The 22,064-nt window shown below is 31.6% G+C and overlaps 1 protein-coding gene and 2 non-coding genes across 3 annotated transcripts in view; 1 reads left to right on the forward strand and 2 right to left on the reverse strand.

The window, feature by feature from the left end:
• Positions 1-1,145: 1,145 nt before the first annotated feature.
• Positions 1,146-1,218, reverse strand: Trnav-aac. Its single transcript has one exon. It is a non-coding gene; the product is annotated as a tRNA-Val (tRNA).
• A 771-nt stretch (positions 1,219-1,989) lies between these two features.
• Trnav-aac lies at positions 1,990-2,062 on the forward strand. The gene has a single exon. It is a non-coding gene; the product is annotated as a tRNA-Val (tRNA).
• Positions 2,063-3,648: 1,586 nt separating this feature from the next.
• Positions 3,649-22,064, reverse strand: part of LOC106473863 (reticulophagy regulator 3-like) — a 33,294-nt gene continuing 14,878 nt past the window's right edge. Inside the window, exons 4-8 of the mRNA XM_013934549.2 lie at positions 20,197-20,308; positions 16,227-16,311; positions 14,831-14,947; positions 12,693-12,917; positions 3,649-10,386 (exon numbers count right to left, since the gene is read on the reverse strand). Coding sequence (XP_013790003.1) covers positions 9,899-10,386; positions 12,693-12,917; positions 14,831-14,947; positions 16,227-16,311; positions 20,197-20,308 — 1,027 coding nt within the window. The 3' untranslated portion in view covers positions 3,649-9,898. The remainder of the gene's footprint in view (positions 10,387-12,692; positions 12,918-14,830; positions 14,948-16,226; positions 16,312-20,196; positions 20,309-22,064) is intronic.

Below are 22,064 nucleotides of genomic sequence, written 5' to 3' on the forward strand. Positions count from 1 at the left end.
CGTAAAGTTGTAAAGTTGTATTCGGAAAGAATAAATCAGTTTTATTAAGTAAGGATTTGTGTCGCTAAAGTTTCGTCAGAACGAAGTTACGGAAAGTTAATTAACGAACGGAGACGTAACAATACTTATAAGGAGTTCAGCGTTCACAGTTTGTTAGGTGTAATGGGTGCAGTGAATGGATTCCATCTGGGAACTCGGGACTGGCATGTACTTTTAGAGAAGCTTCTAATGAAGATGTACAATTCTTATGTAGAGTTTGTAGGTTGGAGGAGAAGTTGGAGGCTATCACAATTCATGTAGAGGCATTAGGTAAAAAAAATGTAGACTGTAGGAAATGGCAACAGGATTTCAAGAGGAGCTTAAGTTTTTACATGCAAGGAAAACATCAGCTAACAATGACTTTCAGGAGGTTAGAAAGAGTACTGTCAGGGCTAAAAGTAGTGAATTTAATTGTAATGAGCCTATTTTATTGAGCATCAAATTTCAACCCTTAGCTTCTGCAGACGAGGAACTATTGGAGGAAAGGAAAACAAAAGGGTCAGAAAAGGGTGTGGATGATGAGGAGGTTATAGTTTGAGGTAATTCCTTGACAGGGCATGTGGGGTAAATCGTGAGAAAATAATCAGATTATGCTACCCAGGACCACGAGTGGAGTATATAATTGGCAGAACAGGAGATATAATAAAGTGGGCCATTAGAGATGCAGTTTTTGGCTGCAGAATAGTATTATAACGTGGTCGTTGTCTTTGTTATTGATTAATTCAATGAAAGTCAAGTCGTATAGTCGATATTCAATCACAGAGAATATGATATAAATTCATACTCTCTGAAGAATGGTATTTTCGTTTGTGCAAAAAACTGAAACAAAACATTGTTGAAATATTGTCACACCTAAGATGATTTTTGTTTGTTTGTTTTAGAGCAAAGCTATATTGGGCTATCTGCTGTGTCCTCCGGAAAAACCGAACCCTCATTTTTATCGTTATAAGTCCATGAACTTCCACACTTGAAAAAAAAAAAAAAACGAAAACTACACCACGCAAAAAAACGAAAAGCGTAAGTAATTAACAGAAAACAAAATAAGAGACAAGAAAAAACAGGTCTAAGACAGCTGAACGAGTTAATTCCTAAGAAAATAATGACTTTGTGCCTGCCAGGGCTTGAACCTGGGACCTTCCGCGTGTTAGGCGGATGTGATAGCCACTACACCACAAGCACCTGTTGACGGGTGTGGTAGAAACTTTTTTTCATTGCATTGCTCTAGTATTCGTACAATCTTTCAGATATATATGTTTGTATGACCTCCCTTCAAACTGTGTTATAGAATGTTTAATATTCTTTTTTTCTCTCTGTGTAAGGACGTGGTGCCATCTATGAATGTAGTTAATGTTAACTTACGGCAAAGGTAATAAATGCTAAATATCAGCAATAATGGGGGTGAAGGGGGTTCTGAAGCATTAACATGTCCATTGTTCCAAACTATCACCCACAACGTTTATTTGAGATTGGCCCAGTGAGTAGAAGTATTAGATAAAGGACAAACAGACAGACACAGATTTTTGTGCTTCATATATAGATAGATGGATGTAACTGAGAACTGCACTTTGAAGTAGATCAACTACCGTCAGCCCAGGTGGGTTGATAATCAATATCGCCATCAAAAAGAAGCTTTACCATTTATATAAGACGTAATTTGATATATATATATACATTGCACTTTCAACTAGATTTCTTTTTCATAATTAAAACTTTACGAGCAGTGGAGAAAGATGTATTAGATACATATATCTTAGGTTGCAGTAAAACGTACAGGGATTTTATTGGAATTAGTATTTTTAAATTGAGGTAAGTCGATATTCTTGTGTTATACTTACAGACCTAGTCACAAAGCATTAACCCCTAAGCTTACGAAAATAATAGCTAATCTTTATTGTAAATTTTTCTTTAATGTTATTGACTTTAGAAATAAAATTAGACAAAATCAAACAAGTGCTTGTGGTGTAGTGGCTATCACATCCGCCTAACACGCGGAAGGTCCCAGGTTCAAGCCCTGGCAGGCACAAAGTTCTCATTTTCTTAGATATTAGCTCGTTCAGCTGTCTTAAACATGTTTTCTATCGCTTCTGGTTCGTATTCAGTTAATGACTTGTGCTATTCGCTTTTTCGCGTGTATTTCCTTTTTTTGGGGTGTGGGGGGGATATAGAAAATTCATGAATGTGTAAGTTTAGTTTCTTTTGTGTGTGTGTGTCAAAAACTCGGAGAAAATTAAAACCATTAAAAATATAAAAGTATATAATCTTATTGTCTACAAGACTAAAATTCGGTTTGCTTGGAATTTTAGATTGTGAGTGGAATGTCAAGAATCCACAAGCACTCATGTTTAATTATACGCCTAGTGAGTAGACGTGTTTTTGACCTGCTCTTACTTGGTATTGAGATAGTGATTTGTGCTTTTTGTTTTTCGTGTGTTTTTTTAGTTCGAGTGTGGAAGTCCCTAGATTTTTGTTGATGTTACAGCAGTCCAGTATAGATAGCTCTTTAGATGTTATGAAGAAGACTGAAGTCATGCAAGCTGTTATTTCACAGTTTGGTGCTGCTTCAGTTACATCCATTGTCTCTCGTATGGGGGAAGAGGGGCTATGAGGTTATATTTATATTCAATAACGACGTTGAATTTGTGGTGGATTCCGGATTGACTATTCATGACGAAAACTGTGCGGCTCAGTAAATAGCTATCCGTACTTTGACCGTTTCATTTTTCGACGTTTCCAAATACATCACTGATGAGAGCATTATTTCTAAGTTGCATGAATTCGATTGTGATGTTAAGAGTGCTATCGTATGGAAACGGGACCAAGTCCTATATAATGGCATTGTGCGTGTGTCCTTTTCAGGTTTCCGTACATTTTTGCCTTATGTGATTAGTGTTGGATCCTTTGGTTAAAGGTCTTTTTATTAAAACAAAGCATGACTATCAGCGACGTGTGTGTAATAATACATCTCATGAAAATAACTGTACATATCTGGATAGTAAAAAATATATAGTTAAGGATAATTACTTAAAGTACACACACGGAAAATTTGTTGTAACAAAAAATATTACCAAACATAATAAAAATATGATGATCTGAAAATCATTAAAAAATCAAACAAAATTATCATTCCAAATCTCTGCATAGTATATAACCCTGTCCTCACCTACCAAATGAAACCCAAAAAAGGAAACACGTATAGCAATACTTATGTCAAGTGACAATTCTCTAGCGATCCATACCATTCTTTAATGCTTCATTGATAAATACCTATAATAAAATATTATTAAAAATTAGGACTGAAGAAAAAAACACTATTTTAAACATTTTACCCAACTTCTTTTCAGGTGCTTGTAATGTGGTGGTTATCGCTTCCGCCTAACTCACGGAACGTCACAGGTTTTATATGTGGCAGGCGTTGATTTTTATTTTCATTTTTTACTTGGCGCGAAATTGATGGGGTAAATAGAGTGGTGCTCTGAGCGCGAAAATTTTTTAGCAATGCTTAGAGGGCAGAAAGAAGATCGAGATAGCTTTGAGTTATTAGAGGTAAGACCGAATCGGAATTAACTTTTAATTACTCTTATTAAATGTCACACACAAGGAAAACTGAAATAGTTAATAACAAATATTTATTATGACTCGTTTTAGCAATAAAAACGTTCCCTTTCCACAAAACAAGATTAATAATACATAATAAATAAGAATAACCACAGCATAAAGCAAAACGTTATAATCACTCAAACAACCTTTTTTTTTAATATCAGCATTAGTGATTCCTAAAATTTCCAGTTAAAAATACAAATAGAGTATATCTTTAATAATGCCAGAAAAACTGAAGCATTTATAACTAAGTTTCTAGTTAATTTAAAAAGCTTGATAAACAGAAAGCTTATTGAAAACACTAGCTACAAATATATCACAAATCCACAACACAACTTTCTATTTAATTTGTGAAGCCTTCTGCTCCACTTTTGTAATAAAACAATAACAAGTTGGTTTTTAAATATTTCCCTATGACCCCATCTGTCTACACATACCTATATGGTCAGTTAGAACAAAATTCAACCAATGAAATTCTGTCTACATATACCTACAGGGAAAGATTAGAACAAAATTCAACCATTGAAATTTTGTCTACACATACGTACATGGTAAATTAGAACGAAATTCAACCAATGAAATTCTGCCTACACATACCTAAATAGTCGGTTAGAAAGAAATTCAACCAATTAAATTCTGTCTACACATACTACCATCTACGTTTGGTTAAAACGTAACTTTTCCAAGTCTTTTAAAAATATTTCAAAACCATGCAACTGCCCAGAAGAATAGCACAAGTTGTTCTAGATTCATTTGATGCCATAAAATTCACATACCAAGTTGTTTGAACAGTATTCATCTAAGGAAAGTCTTCTAAAAAAACTTGAAAAATAGCAAGCCAAAATTTTATACAACCCAGTGGCTATATTACTAAGCAAGAGCTTATTTATATTATCCTATGGTTCTGTAAAGATATTACCCAAGTTGTGAGATGTGAAGGAAATCTATTCATAAGTTTTAAACCTTCCTAAAGATTTGTGAAATTTAGTAGCATAACTTTAACAATGGTCTTCATATGCAATCTATACTCCAACAATGATTCTTAATGAAACTAACCCATAAAGATTATTTTAAAAAATAGACAACAAAAACTACATTACTCAAAACACATAAAATAGGTCTCGGTGAGCCTAATTCCTCACAGAATAACCTTGACTCTACATATTAACATTGAAAACTTAATTAAAACCTTCTGGAAGTTTAATATTGTTCAAACTAGTCAATAAAACCTCAACAAATTCTACCTATAGAGAAATTTAACAATTTTGAAATAACCTGTCAGGTGCGAAAAAACATTTTCTGATCAAACAACAGAATTAGGTATCTTACTTTTACTGGAATGGGAAACATTAAAGCAAGATCTATCCAATGCCTTCAACAATTTCTTCAACGTTCTTCTTCCTCTAAATAACTGCTGCTAGTTTTTGTTCATAAATAACATTTAGTATTTCTTCTTTATCAAATATACATATCAACATGTACTAACATCGTGGATTTTGTTAGCCTTGTACAGAAATACACAAACTACAACTCTGATGGGTTTTTTTTTATTTTTGTAGATAACTTTAATATAAATAATTTGCAGGTTTTCCCTTACCCTATCCTAAACACTAACCAACATGAATCATTACAACCTGGTATAATACCACATGATGGAATTTTTTATGATAGCTATATTTCTAATATTTCCTTACAATCACTTACTAATACTCAAGGATCTTGATAATCCAGTACAATACCAAACACAAGAGAACCACTTCCTTCTTGTAGACAGCTGTCATGATATTATGTACTAATGTTTTTCTTACCATATCTTTAACAACATGGATCTTCTGAGCCTGGTATGACAAGTATATATATCAAATAAAACAGCAAGTATCCTTATTATTACAAACAATTTTAAGGGAACTTTCTAGGTGATGTGATGATGAGCTAATATTCACTGTTGAATCAGCTGCCTATAAATAGAACTGTTCAAGTACGTACAGTAGCATAATATCACATTCTTTACAAAACTAATTCATACAATTATGCTGCATTATAAATTTTTATCATAATAAAATATATGTTAACCATTATTATAAAATAGTGTCCATTGAAAAATTATAAGTCAGTTTAAGTTTTCCACTATGTGGGAAATGTTCTTTTCGGAAGGTGAGAAACTATTAAAAAACAGTGCACAAAATTATAAACTGTCATATCTATTATCAATGTACCATGTTACATTTAAATCAGTTATCCTACAGCAATAACAAATATATTTCAACAATTTGTTTTACACTCCACTCCAAACATTTACAGGATTATTAGGCCTGAACCAGGTTCGATCTAGAAACACTGGACAGCTAAATATAGGAATGTTAGCATTACCTCTTAAAACATCTGAAAACAGTAATTAAATATTTTCTTTCGATTTTAAAATAATATTATTTTGATGCAGAAATCATTGAGCACTCCAAAAACGTTTTTTTTCCTTTAAAAAACAAAAATGATGAAAAAATATTTCTCAAAGATTATATTATTATTTACCATTATATTGACAAAACTTTACGAGTCAAATTTAAGGATCAGTAGAGTTTGAAAGGTTTCCTGGATCAAGCCTTGTCTAAACTGTATGTAATTCAAACACCGTATGATAAAAAGAATATTACCTGCTGAACACTCAGATGCTTTTTTACCTACAAGTTCACACACACACAAAAGAATTTATTTCAAATGTAATACCTAATGCTGCAAAGCTCAAGTTAAAAAAAAAAGTTTAAACAAGAGTATTTCAGGACAAGATGGGAAATATCACAAGAACATTCATACTAATCACATATTAAAGGCACACTATAATTTTTTGAATGTTTTTAAAATAGAGAAAACATTGATTCGTGTACATATATATTTGTATTTTGTTCCATTTAATTTTGAAATCCTTTTGCAAAAATGTCAGAAGAAATACAACAAAATCAATTGCTAGTTTTTACACAAGGAATGTAGATATAACATTTCCAAAACTACTAGCTCAACTTTCTGAATTTTCTTGTAAATATGGTGATCAGATATGTCCAAAGAAAAGAAGAAAAAAATCAACATCAACTTCCATTAATAAAAAGAAATGCTTCAATAACTTCTAATCCTGTAAAACATCGGATATCTATGCAATATGATGGCCCATGCCTGTTATACAAAATCACATGGAGAAATTATTTCTTCTAATCTAGTACTTTATTTTAAATGTACAACCATTTAAAACTTTTCCCAATTCAAATAAACATATTTAAATCTAAACTTTCAGCTGAAATGGTAAAGAATAAAATTTTAAGCAAACATCAAAAATAAAAAATTTACATATAAAACAGATAAATTTAAATAAACAGAAGATGCCACTTCAAAAAGTGAATAAAGAAACAATACTCTAAAAGAGTTCAAAATCTCTAAAGTATTATGATAGAAATTATTTTTCTACACTGAAAATATATTTCTGATACATACTTACCTCCTCTCAATAATAGCTTCTCTCATTCAATGCTGCCCTCTATATCCAAAAACATTTTTGCATGCTTGTATGCCACTAGCCTTGAAACTCTCACCTACCCCACAAATAATGTGGTTCACTGTATCTTTGTGTGTAAATTACTAAGCGACAACCCTTCACCAATAGGAGTAGGACATACCCTCCTGATGCACAATATTCATTCTATTCAATTCCACCTAATTATCACTTCGAGATTAGGCAAAAAGTAAGTACCTATTGGAAATATATTTTCTGTGTAGAAAAATAATAATTTCTGATATGTTCCTTACCTCCTCTCACATAATAGCTAGAATCCCACGTTGAAAAGGTGGAGGGATAAAGATATGCATCCTTCGAAAGCATCCAAAGAACACCCATGGAGTGTGAACCCCGTTAGGAAAGAAACACATGTGGGAGACCACACCTCTTCTGAACTAGGTATACTCCTCTCCCAGTGTGGTAGTAAGTATCACATAAATGAGTGGAAATTGTGAAAAGAACATCCAATAAGTGAGAGAAAAAAATCTTGGGTAGCCCAACCCCACATTCCACCAAAATCATAGTCCAGGAGATGAAATAATGTAGGATTCCCAGCCATAGACCAGATGGTGGGGAAAGCTAAAACGGATGTGCCCCTTGGTGTAAAATAGCTAGGGTATAACAGAACCATACTCAGTATGTCATCTCCAGTCAAAAACCCAGGCAGCATCAGGTATACATCATCCAACCTGTAGTAGGAGGAGGGTCCACACCATCTACACCTCAAGTTGAGTAGAAAGAAGGAGAAAATTCCTTATCAGTCAACTAAATAGGGCAAATATGCACAAATTCACAAACAACGGCAGCTATCTGGGAACCCAACATCTGAACGACTATAAGAAGAGACATGCCATTGTGGAAGTTCACTTTAAATCCAATAACCAATTTGACTGGTTCCACTCTGCGCAACATCATCTTCTGGGACCCTCCACATGGAAGTGAGTACACAAGGCAAAATTCCTCGACTGGGGTACAATGAGAAGTTACAACCAACATGTATGAGGACTTATGTTGATTGGTCCTGCTCTAATCCAAAGCCACTCACTTGAAACTGACATCCAGTTAATGGTAGGACAAGGGATCCCCACCACAAGGATGAACTGCAATGTGGCAGATCTACTCTATCTCTTTTATTATAAGATTATACACTTTATTATACTTTATAATATACACCCACTCTCTACTGAATGGAATTGAGCCCATTCAGGAGCAAGGACTCCCATAATCCACTAGAAGAGGGGGGGGGGCACAATGGGAATTCCAGAGGAATGCCAACACAGGAGACAGGGTAATGGTTGACCACAAAATCCCTATTTAGAAAAGCAGGCTGCCCCTGATGGTTAGGTGGAATCAAAGAGGGAGTAACATGCATCAGGAGTGTGTATCGCACTTCTACTGGTGGAGGGTTGTTGCATGATAAGTTAGATGCGAAGATGCAGTGAACTACATTCATCATGGGGTAGGTGGAAGTTTCAAGGCATAAGCATTAAATTCCTCAAAAACACAATTTTTCAAAAAACATTTATTTGAAATAACAATTCTTCAAAACCGTATGCGGTAATTTCTTCAAAAATGGCCTCAGACAAAGATATGACACAGATGCAGACTTCATTTTAAAGATTTGCATGATCTCTGCACAAGCATTTATTCCTACAGACCACGTTGCAGAGATGTTCAACTTTCTTATTGATGAAAACATTTTTCCACCCAAAGATCAACCCGTGGTTGATTATATTGAGAATAATTGGATTGGATGTCCCGATCCAAGACACCACCAACCTCCTGTATTTAAGCTTGAGATGTGGAACTGCTACGAAGGCAGGAAACAGGACTTGCCAAAAACTAACAATTCTAAAAAAGGAAGGCACCATGACTTTTTGCAACATGTTTCTGCAAATCATCCAAATATATGGAAGTTCATTTCTGTGATAAAGAGGGAACAAAATCTAAACAAGCAAAATATTGAGAAACTTTTGAGTGGTCAGGAACCTTCTATTAGTCAGAAAAAATACTGTGACAATGCAGAGAGAATAAAAAACTTGTCAATACGTTCCAAACAACAAATAATATGAATGATTACTTGTATGGTATTGCACATAACATAAAATATTAGTTATTACATGGTTAAAAGAAATAAATAATATTGGTGTTTTTTGAATATTTTTAATGGCCTGATAAAATTGCCCATTGTAATATCATGATGTAATAATATTCTTCATTCTGATTAAATATCTTTCTTTATGTACTCAATAATAACAGTCCATTTCACTTTGAAAGTTCATCGAAAGGTAAGTCATATGCATTTTAATAATATTTTATACATTAATTAATAATTAAAAATTGACCTGAAAATTGGACATTAGATTAACTGTTATTTTGAAGAACTGTTTTTTGAAGAATTGTTTTCGAGGAAATGTTTTTCGATGAATTTTCTGTAAATTGTTTCAAGGCTAGTAGCATGAAAAAAATCTTGCATATAGAGGGCAGCACCAAATGATAAAAGCTATGTGAGAGGAAGTAAGGTACTGTATTGGAGTTTATATTTTCTTTCCATGGAATATTTTTACTTAACAGGCATTGACCAATATTTACTGTGGAAGACAATAATAATAATAGCATTTTGTATTATATTTGATATTTCATGTAATCCATATGATTCTTAAAAAAAATGACAGTATGCCTTTAACTTCTTAACTGACTGCAAAACACATTGAAAATCTATCAGGAGTTGGCATCTGCTTTTTCGGAGATCATTTCATAGTCACTGACATCATTTCCACTAGTCTCGTCTGAGATTTCTGGATCTCTGTTTTCACTTCTTGAAATTCTTGGATGTGACCCTGTGAACATACCCAAATGAGAAGCTATTTCTTCTTCTACAGATTTTTGTAACTGGCCAATTATATCTAGGCCAGGGTCCATAAGAAGAGGTCGCTGAGTAACTGCTAAAGGTCTCTGGGAGGAATCTGTTGTCTCTAATTCAGAGAATGAAAGACCTTTCAGAAAGACTTCTTCTTCACTTTCAGAGGATAAACTTTCTTCTTTTTCAGTGGTAGTTTGATGCTGTGCTTCTCTTATTTCTTCCTGTTGTGGTAATTGTGCTTGCTCCAACTGAGTAGTAACTGGCAAATGTGCTTCAATGTCATCTTCACTTTCATCATGAACATCTGGGAAATTTCCTAAACCTTGAATCAATGATGAATCATCATCTAGAAGATAAATATATATAAACAAATATCTAAAGTTCAAATTAAGAATCTAGTTGGAATAAAACATTCACATATATTTCACATTCTGGGAATCCTGTAAGATATTACAATCACAAAATATAGTGTTATGTTAAACTCTGCATACAAGTTAATCAATTAACATAAAGTAAAGAATAGCATGGTTTTAAAACTATAGAAATAGATTAATATAATACAGTCAAAATTGAATGGTTCTATCAATTCTAGTAATACATTAATCTATCAACAAAATGCAGGTTTGTGCTGATTGTGCTTCACAGAATATATGTTGGCTTTTGATCTCATAAATTAGAACCCCCCTTTTAGGCATTGTGCATATGGGCCTACAAAACCCAAAAAGCAACATAAAAACTGAAGTCCTTTTGAATAAAGTATATTGAACCAACATTTCAAAATAGATTATTCTATTTTCAAGTAACAGGATAAAGGGTTTAAGGTCAAATGTGCACATTTATGAATTCAATGACTGGCAAGTCTCACTAAAGATTACATTCAATAGATTAATGTTAGTTAGATCTGTTTCTTACACTAAATATTCAGTTGCATAAAAATACATTAAAAGTTAAAGAAATTTAGGAAGAAGACTTGTATCTGGTTAATGTTTAAAGCCAATTTTTTAAAGTTAATAAGCAATTTTTTATAGTTTGACCGTTATTCAAAACACAAGTTTATGAAATTTAAACTTTAAGTGGAACTTTATATTTCTGAAATAAAAAGCACTTTGGCATTGTTTATCTCTACATTGATCCTGAAATACTCAAATGTGCAAAAAAAAAGTCCTTGTTAATCTTCTCTGGTCAGGTCTAACCAGCCTCTTGATAACATCCTTACCATTCACCTAATTTTCCTTAGATAAATCATTATTATCGGATTACCATAACCATAGTGGTGGATTTGTTTCAAAATGACTCCTTTTACAATTTTTTCAGCTGCTTTAAAATGACTGTACTGTAAACAAAGATAAAACTTTCACAAACACTTCAAAGCACATATGCAGTAAAGAGCTGCTGTCAATTGTTTCAATTCTTAACTGATTAACATTTTCCAGCCCAGTATTTTATGTTTTTATGATAAAAAATTCTAACATCGCACCCCCTTTAAAATACAACTATAACTAATACGTTCAGTTTTAGAATTTCAGATAGAAACTTTATCAACAATTCTTTTAAATAAGGTAATAAAAAATCTGCCTGCTAAACATAATATTAATTGGGGACTTTTTTTTTGTTAAATAGATATCCATAATTTCCAAAAGGCATACATAGGTAAGATAAATACTATTTGTATTACTTTTAACAATAAATGCAATCTTTTATTGCAAAATGTCTTTCAACAGAGAGCTAACATATGACATTATTAGGCCTATGCCTTCTGATTAAGAAATTAGCACACAGGATTACATGTAAAAGTTGTAATGGTTTTCAAACAAGACCCAAAACTCGAGCACCTTCAATAGTTCACTATTCTTCTTCAGGAGAACAAAGAAGAATAGTGAACTATTTTAAAGTGCTCAAGTTTTGGGTCTCGTTTGAAAACCATTAGGACTTTGACAATATTTGTTACTACTCAAAAAATACATAAAGAAAAACCTGAATAACACAGCTGTGCAAAAATATACAAATGTTGAATACAAACTTCTCTTTCAAAAACAATTATTTATTTTGGGAAATGGCTAAGATAAGAGCAAACAGAAATACTGATGTATCTTTTAGTCATAGAATCTATATAGCAAGTACAACAAACAAGTGCAAAAGCTGTCTTTTGGGTCAGTAGTTACGGGCATATTGTCAGTGGTTTTTTATTAATTGTAATTTTACATAAAAAAATATAAATTATATCTAAATCATTCAATATTATCATGCTTTATGTTCAAAGTCTTTGTGTTTCTGACATGGTAATATTTAAGAGTTATTAGTTTTTATGAATGCAAATACAGAAAAAGCAAGACACTGTCACCAGACTGGAAAAGGTTAAATGTTGCAAGGGTAGTAAAATAACAGCAAAACACTAAACCTTATTCCATACATTCAGTAATTCTTCAAAACATAAACTATCAGGATGTGTATGTCACATATTTATTAGTACGCTATATAAAGGGCAATCTAGAGCCTTGCTTTTTAGAATCATTATCAATATCCTAGCTACATACAAGTAATTCACACACTAACTGCAGTATTTAAATGAAAAGTACTAAGTGTCTATAATCCATCTTAGTATTCTACTTAACAAGATACAAAAAATTACAAATTTCATATTTATATATGTACCTTCATTAGCAACAGTTTCTATCCCAAGTTCCTGAACAATAGTCTGAAGTTCTTCTGGATCAGGCTGTGTTAGTGAAGATGTTGATCTTGAATTGGAAACATACTTGTTATTACTCTTATCTTCACTAAGGCTAAGATCAGCAGCAATGGATTCTGTTGACGCTGGTGGCAAGAATTCATCTAACTCACTTTCATTATCTGTGTTTTCACCAGTCAAACATTCCTCTTGAATGAGACGAAACAATAAAGTTCATTTAAGTTCCTGTTAATACACCTCTAAATATTAGTAAATTTTGTCAAAATACATCCTCAAATTTATTTCTTCTCTTGTAAGGCCTTTTTTCCTTCACATGTTTTCGTATCATGTACCATCACGTCAAGTAAATATATGTTACTGTTGTACTATGTTATAACATAAAATTTGAATCATAGATATGACAATAGTAGGCACTTAACCTTTCAACTAGGTAGAAGATGAAACTTCAAGTATTGGTAATTTTTCCTCTGGATTTTGTGGTCAAATTTTTTTTAATTTATCATTAAGTTTGATATCCAAAGAATTTAAATTCTTCTCCTTCAATTTTATTATTAAAATTATTTATTTTAATGCTATTATTATTACTATTTTGAAGCTTAGTATGTTCTTTTAAAAGTAAGGATTATGGAAACTTAATCCACACCAAAACTATAAATCTCTAATTCTACAGATCTCTTGTACACGTGATTTGTAAACTCTTGCAAAGTACTGAGCACAAGTTTTATTACTTTTTTCCAAAGTTTGTCTAGGTTAATACACCCCAAGTGTTACAAAAAATATCCCAGAATTTGAGCTTTAAAAGCACTGTGGAATATATATCCAGAGCTTGAGATTCTATTACTTAGTTATGTTGTCAGCACTTGGAACATTCTACAAGCCTATGTAGTGTCTTGACACTCCCCATGCAATTTCGAATAAAACAATAAAATCTTGTATGAAATGTTTGCCAAATTACTTGAATATCTCCTATTTTTCTGAATTTTTCCAAGAGCACAAAAAATATTAATTCAAATGTAACTGCTTCTTTATATAAAGTTACTAAAATTATGTCTTTCTAATGCAATAAGTTATTGGTGGGCAGACATACAGTTAAACTTCCAACAAGAAAGGAAAGCAGCAATCAAAAACAATAATAAAGCTGAAGTGATAAATGAATCATAGGCAAGCATAACCCAATTTTCCTTGTTTTAGTTAAAGAAGAGTAAGATAAATATATTCATTTTATTTGTTAATGGAGTGAAAGATTTACAGCAATTTTTTCTATAATAATACATGTAAATGTAACTTGTTACTAGAATGAAAACAGTAAAAAAAAAACTGTGAAGAAAGAAATGTAAAGTACAAACTTCAATATTTATTACGACTAGAGATGGAACAAGTAGTAGTTTTGTTTGGATATCTGAACATATTTGGATATTTTCAGGCCAGATAATAGATGAGGCCATACATATTGAAAATGTGTTGCAGCATTGAGCTACCACTTCTTTATATTATTGTATTAAATTAGTTACTTTGTCACTGTTTATGAAAATTTCGTAAGCAAGCACATGGAGATGTACAGGGATGAATGAGTGGACACTATAGGCCCTTTAACGGAATGTGGGTCAAGACTGTTGTTTGGACTGCTCTAGCTACTGCTGTCGCTGCCCACAGGTAGGCACAATATTTATTTAGAGTACGTAACAACCATCTATGTTACAACTACCGGGGCTCCTACATTTTAAAGGAGGGAAAATGCAACTACATTTAAAAGTTAATAGAAATCATTAATAGGCTAGATGATGCAATATCTAATATGTGTGTGGTGCACATGCAACTAGTATCATGCCTGAATAATACTAAGAAGTAATCTGTTGACAGAAATGCTATCTGATTATCATATTTATCAATTAATATTTAATCAGATCAGATTTCACCAGACACTGCAATATCTGATCAGAACAGATATTTTTTTCCATCCCTAACTATGACTCACTAGTATGGAAAGTGTAAAAATGTTCAATTGTAAAACTGAACTCAGACAGATTCAAATACACACAAGTGTACAAAGATAAATGAAAAAATATAATTTTGTATAATGAACAAGTGGGTTTACATTTACCTGGAATTTTCTTTTTTTCCTGAGCAGAGCAAATTTCAACTAGTTCTTTCATTTTGCCATGCCAAGATGCAGGTACAACATACAATAAAAGGCCTGGTCCAAGGGACATGATCATTACTGAAAACAAACAAAATAATAAAAATGCTGCTCAACATAAACCATACTTTGAGATAATACTCATAAAGTCAAAAAATACAAATAGAATTATAATCTTCGTGAAATTCTCTTAAGAGAGGTAAAACGTGCAAAATACAGATTTTTATAATCATCTTATTTACATATGCAAAAATCAGTGTTGTGCAAAATGGCATCCTCTCGGGACAATATAAAAATTTAAACATCCACCATTTTATTTATGTTCACCCTAATGACATAAAACAAGTGTCAAATATTTCAATTTTCCTATGTAACTTCAATAATATAATACTATGGTATTAATTCTTGTACTGACTTTAGGTCATTGATTTTCCCAGTCCTCCTTTGCTTATTGTGATGAACTGTGATAGTGAGTATTTTACAGATAAACCCTATATTTGGCCATGAAATTACAAATTTGTAACAGGGTTGTCATATTAATTACAATATATACGTTATGGTTAGCATAATACAGGTTACAAGTGAAATTACAATATATATGTTATGGGTTAGTATAATACAGGTTATAAGTGAAAAATTATAATTTGTAATTCACTGAAGTCTGGTTCCAATCTATTTACTCATGAGTATTCATCCATGTGTGTTATTTTGTTTATTTATTTAATGAAGTTTTGTATGGAGTGCAGCGTATTTAAACATACCAGTTATAATGTTAGCACCATGTAGTTTGTTAAAACTCTATTAAATAGCATAAATATGAGAAATTTAAGAGCATTATAATCTAAAGATCAAGCATGTATCAGATTAAATTTAACCTAAAGCATAGTCTTTTACATATTTGTTACACTCCAATTTTTAAAATTCCCTGAAAATATTGACAGGATACATGTCTCACTGATTCACCCTTTACTAGTCAAAGAATGAGTCTGTAAATATCCTAGTATCTGTTTACGTGACACTGGTATACATATACACATCCATGTGTTTTACTAAGATAAGCACACGAGAGAATGGGTACGAGAATATATTAATCCAAATCAGGCCCTAAATTTGTATCTGTAAAACATTTATACTAAGTTTATTTTGAAAATTCCTACATTTTTATAAAGTAAAAATTATAATGTTATACACTCTTTAGTTGACACTTAACAAAAACTATTAAGGCATGAACTTTAAAAATAAAACACTGTACAACAAAAACTTAACTCACAGTATATTACTATTATATTATTTTTTCTGTAAATTTTACTTAATTCCCAGATTTGTTACCAATATTTTTATACAACATTTATATACTCACCTAGAGTATAGACAGTGATGACATCAGGCACAAAATTACCAATAACTGATAATACTATCATACCAAAACAAGTGATGACACAAAACTGGGGAAGAAAAAACAAGCAAACATAACACTCTAGATATTTTATATTAATAATAATATTAATAATATTATTATTCAAATATATTCCTCTAGAAGAACTGATAGTGTAAACTTTCATAAGTGATTTTTCCCAATTTAAAAAAATTTAAACAAGTTTTCAAAATTTGAGCAACTATTTTCATAATAATCATATCAACATTTTCCAACTTCTTTCTTAAATATATGGAGAAAAATTAAAAATAAATATTTAGTAAACTTAACAACAGAAATGTAGCTAAAATTTCTATCCATTTTAAATTATTTTTTGTATAAAAAAAAAACAGTATAATTTAATACTTTGTAGATACTGCATCATTAGTGGGTCTCCTACTATTGCTTTCATTAGTCATATTCATGATCCAAATCCTGACTGTTGGAAAACCTTATGTTTCATGTGAGCCTTCTTTGTGACCATCATCCTGATAGTCAAAACACCTACTGATTTGTGTGAACGTTCTTCATATTTACCACCTTACATGTACTTTGCTGGGAGGTCTATTGGTTTTGTGTGAACTTTTTTATATAACTACCACCATGCAGGTACTTTTTTTTTAGACCTATTAGCTTTGTATGATTACTTTTTATGATAATTATTCTATTTGATTTACAGACATTGGTTTTGAATGAGCCTTCACAAAGGTGCAGTTGTACAAAGAGAAAAGATACAACTCTAGTTGAACACTTGACAACAACAGAGAACACTCCAGTGTTGAACATTCACCTACTTAAGGGGTTAATCACATTTTGTAAGAATAACCATCCATCTACATTATCTATTATGTTGAGTCTGATGGCCATGAACAAGTACTTAGTGCCTAACACCATAATTTCTGCTGTAACAACACAATCAAACTCAGACAACATACCTTAATAAATTTTTCACAAACCCTGCATTGTACATAAATGTTGGCTTTCAATACCATGTTTAAGTAGATCAAACGCAAAAAAATTTATTGGACAGCTATGATTCAATTTTTTTTTGCCGTATTTCTCTGTTGATTTTGTGGTGACGCTGAGAGGTTTTGAACCTCAAGTTTACAAGTCTTCATCAACTTCAAATCCTTGTTTGTTATTTTCTCAATGATACTACAAAATATGTCAAGACTCAACATCATGGCTTACTGAGTTAGAGAGCTTCCTTCATCTTGAAACTTGGCAAACGAGGGCACTGTTCTAGATTGGCTTGAGAACACTGTTGCTTTTCTAAGTGCTTTGATGGAGGAGTTTTTACACTTCTATCAGAACAGAGAAAGCAAAGCACCTTTCTTCCAAATGTTGTGAGCTTTGGCTTTGCACTGTTTAAAAATCTTGCTATACAAATAATATCTTCCCTCAGAAAAGGTTGCGTGGCAATGTTGGATAGTCAAACATTTGATGTGAACCAAATAAATTGGGATAAGTAAATCACTTGTGGAGTCACATCTCTTACCTGTACCAATGCACCACTGCATTAGTATATGATGTGATTCTTATAAAGTGCAATTACCGTATTTTTCGGAATATAAGACGCACCCTTATTTTGAAGGCAAAGTTTAGGGGGGGGGAAGCTAAAGTCTCATTTGAAAGATTTTTATTGAACAAAAATTCACTTTGATACTTTAAAAATTAGTATATATTGTTCTAAACACAAAAGAGCTCAAAACATCAAAATAAGAAAATACCGTAAACAAAAAAAGGTTTACTGTTATTTAGTTTGGTTCAAAACCTACAAAATCTTCATTGCTTTCACTGTAATTTATTTTTTATTATTTAGGGAGCATTATAAATAGTTATGTTTTTAAAAGAAAAAAAAACTACTATTGTTATAAATAACACATTCAATTGAACTAAACTATGCATGCCTATTTAAATATATTCACACATGGCTTGTTTATATCATATATATACATATATATTATTCATACCTTCAGTGTATAGGACACAAGCAGATTTTGACATCAAATTTTGGGGTAAAAAAGTGTGTCTTATACACTGAAAAATATGGTAGTCATCTTACAGACTTAGTAATACTGAAAGATTTTAGTAGCAACACAAACAAATATAGATACACCAAACCTAACAAATTATCTCAATTAACTAAAGTGTCCCAATTTATGAAAAAATAAATGGATACATGACAAGTATCTCCCAAATCTGCAGACAATGGGAAATGTGTTACATACGTAAGCTTAAGAGAGCTTTTTTTAAAGATAAGATTCCTCTAGCAAGTTTCAGATACACTCAATAAAGAAAAACAAAAATAGATTAGTCAGATTTTTGGTAGAGTACTACCCACTCAGGATAAGAAAGACTACACGAGCTGATACAAGAAACAACTCTAGTAATTACAACTTAACTCAATCACCTAGGCAACAGAATGTGCCACTCATACAACTGAATTTAAAGTGAAATACAAAGAAAAAGAATAAAATGCAAATGAGGAAAACTTAAGGACACTGTATAAAAATTATATTATTTATTCAAAAAGTGTATTAAAGATAAAATGCTATGATCAAGAGGATGAAAGTAGAGTACATGAAAAAATATTAAAAACATTTAGAGAGATATCTGTAAAGAGAATTTAAAATAAAGTATAAAAGAAGCAGTAAACTTTAAAAATCAAAGGAACTTTCATAGCTACAAATTCCTCACTAAAATCACAGAAAATGCTACCAAATGATATTGCCTTATGCCAAACTTCAAACAAATTAAAGAAAACACAAGTGTGAAAAAATTCTTATAGACTTCAGGATGAGAGAAGTGAAGCTGGATTTAAATATACAAGACTTCCAATATAAATGTTAAAAATAATAATTCTTGTGATACTTCTATATAGAAATATTACACACAGATTATGAAACAGTGCGAGTCTATATTGCATGTTATATGTAACTTCTTTTACATGCTCCATACATCTATCATGGCACCATTCATGTGCATGTAGTGATCAAATGTGAAACAGAGGACAACTTGTAGGTAAAATGGAACATGTGCCTTAGAATCCACAACTCAAAGCAGTCTCAGCTATTTCATTCCTGAAACTAACTTTGTAATAATTAAAAACTTATGAAAGTTAATATTTCCATGAGGCAAGAATTTAAAATATATACATAATTAAACCCTATCATACTGATAGGAGATCTAGCAACAATGTTTAAATCTATTGCATTAGAAGTAGAACTACTGACATAATAGCATGTATAATGTGGCAAATGAATCAATCAAATTTGTGACTTTCAAACCCTTTTCAAATTAAAAATCAGTCAGTACAAAGTTATCTATTTTCAAACCCAATAACACTTTACCAAAACAACCAAAAATTAATTACATATGTAACTATTTTCTACTACCATTCAATAATATGGATGTTATATACACATATAAATGATACATAAACTAGCATTTCCCAAACTTTTGTCATTCATAACCCCTTTGATAAATATAGTTTCTTGCACACACACACACACACCCTCTTTTTTTAAATGAATGAAAGAGTGAGTTAAGTGATGAGAAATAATACACAGATACATATTAAAATGTTATATGTTGTAGTAATTACTTATTATTTTCATTAACAAAAAATATATTAAAATGCTTAATTTTGCATTATTGCACTATTAACTCTACCATAATTGCTCCTACCCCTCCAAGAGATCATATGCCCCCCTTCCCCCCCTAGAATGGGAAAAAATTACTATACCAATGTGGTGTATATAGAAGAAAAGCACAATCTATTCAATATAATGGATCATTATAATTTTACACGTTCAGCTACAAACTAATGCATTTTTGTTCAACAGGTCTTGTTGAGCACCTTGTAAGAATACCAAGTTGCATGCAGGCTTACAGTCACATAATAATCACTTACTAAACCATGATTTACTTCTCGCAGCCGCCAGTAATCATGGACCAATCTCTCCATAGTTATCTGCCATTCTCTGAAGTACAAGCTACACCCTGGTACCTCTTTCTCAGAATATCTAAAAAGTAACAAGATAATTGAAATGTGTAATCATTTGTAATAAGTAAATAACTTGTTGGTTCTAAAACATAAAACAGCTCAAAGTGGGTAAAATCTTATGATCAGTTGATAAATTTGTCATTTTAATTAAATAAAAAATATACCTTTATTTGTACAGCTTAATACGAGTAACACTATGAATCCAATATGCATTGTTGTGACTATCTCCTATGAAACTATGACAGTTTGTAAGTGCCAAGTTATCAAAATACATCATTCAACAATCTAGACAACACAAGATTTGAGTGTCAGTGGAGTAGGACAGGAAGACAACCCTGTGAGAGTGAACACAATGCAGTGTCATAAGAAACTAAGTCAAAGAGATTGATTAATGAATTCAGACACAATAAAGAAATTACAAATTATCACAAAAATACAGGACATAGTTATCTAACTGGAAGAAAATTAAGATGTGAACAAAGTGTGCTAAACATTCAAGTGACTTTCAAAACATCTACAAAATCATTCTTAAAAAAAATAGAACAGTATGAAGTTTCTAGTAATTCATGTCAGCTTTAGGATGCTGAACACAAGCCAACAAAACATCTCAAGTAAACAAGACTCAATCACATATGAATAGGTCAGTAAAAAACAACACACCGGCAAACTGGTCTACCAAGATCAAATAAAAAAAGCGTAAATATTTTAGTTTGTTATAAATGTTACAACAATAAAATAAGATCAGAAAAAGAAGGTTATAACTTCCATTTTACAAGAAGCTGTTGGGAACCAAAGGTTTAACATTGCCCTTTTGGTCAAGAGCACTGAAAAGCTGATGAACAAAGGAAACATTTTGTTTTAAAAAAAGCCTGCACTCATATTCTCAATATGCCTCAAGCAGGGTGAGTGTGCAAGTACAATGAAATGACCACAGACTTTCCTGAAGCTACTGAACAATTTTTTACAACAAAAAATTCCATGAATCAAATATGAAGTAAAAGATAATGAAAAATGTGTTCTTACAAGTCAAACAATAAATTCAGGTAATCAAATACAAATCATTGATCTAAAAGTGAAAACAACTTGTTTAAAATATAAAATAAAAAGAACCAATATCAGGAATTTCTATACTTAAACTTTTGAAAAACTCTTCAATATAAGCAAACAGATTTCAAAGAAATTTGGAGTAATCCCAAAGTATGTGAAACAGCAATTTTAGAAGCCAACTCAGAACCAGGAATCTATCTATACAGTACTAAAACTCTGAGATTGTTTGTCTGTAATTAAATACAGCAAAAACAGTGCACAATAGCACCCTATTTATAATGAAATGAGAATACAAATAGAATAAAACAAGTTTCATTAAAATCGGACCACGGGTTACCGAGTTAGCACCATTTTTCGGGTCACTTTTATGAAAATGTCTAGATGAATTTAGGTACACTAGATGAAGCCACATATCAGTTTATCTATCTATATACTACTAAAACTCTGAGATTATTTGCTTGTCTGTAATTAAATACAGCAAAAATGGTGCACAATAACACTATATTTGTAATGAAATGAGAAAAGAAACAGAATAAAACAAGTGTCATTAAAATCAGGACACGGGTTACCAAGTTAGCATTGTTTTTCGGGTCACTTTTATGAAAATTTCTAACATGAGTAATTTTACATCACACTACCAATCGTGCTCTTTACGAAACTTCTATATTCAAATCTATTTCCCTGTCAATGTTCCCATCTTCTTTGAAAAATGAAATGGTCTTTCCTTT

The sequence above is a fragment of the Limulus polyphemus genome, unplaced genomic scaffold (genome assembly GCF_000517525.1).
Source record: "Limulus polyphemus unplaced genomic scaffold, Limulus_polyphemus-2.1.2 Scaffold6571, whole genome shotgun sequence".
Taxonomy (NCBI): Eukaryota; Metazoa; Arthropoda; class Merostomata; order Xiphosura; family Limulidae; genus Limulus; species Limulus polyphemus.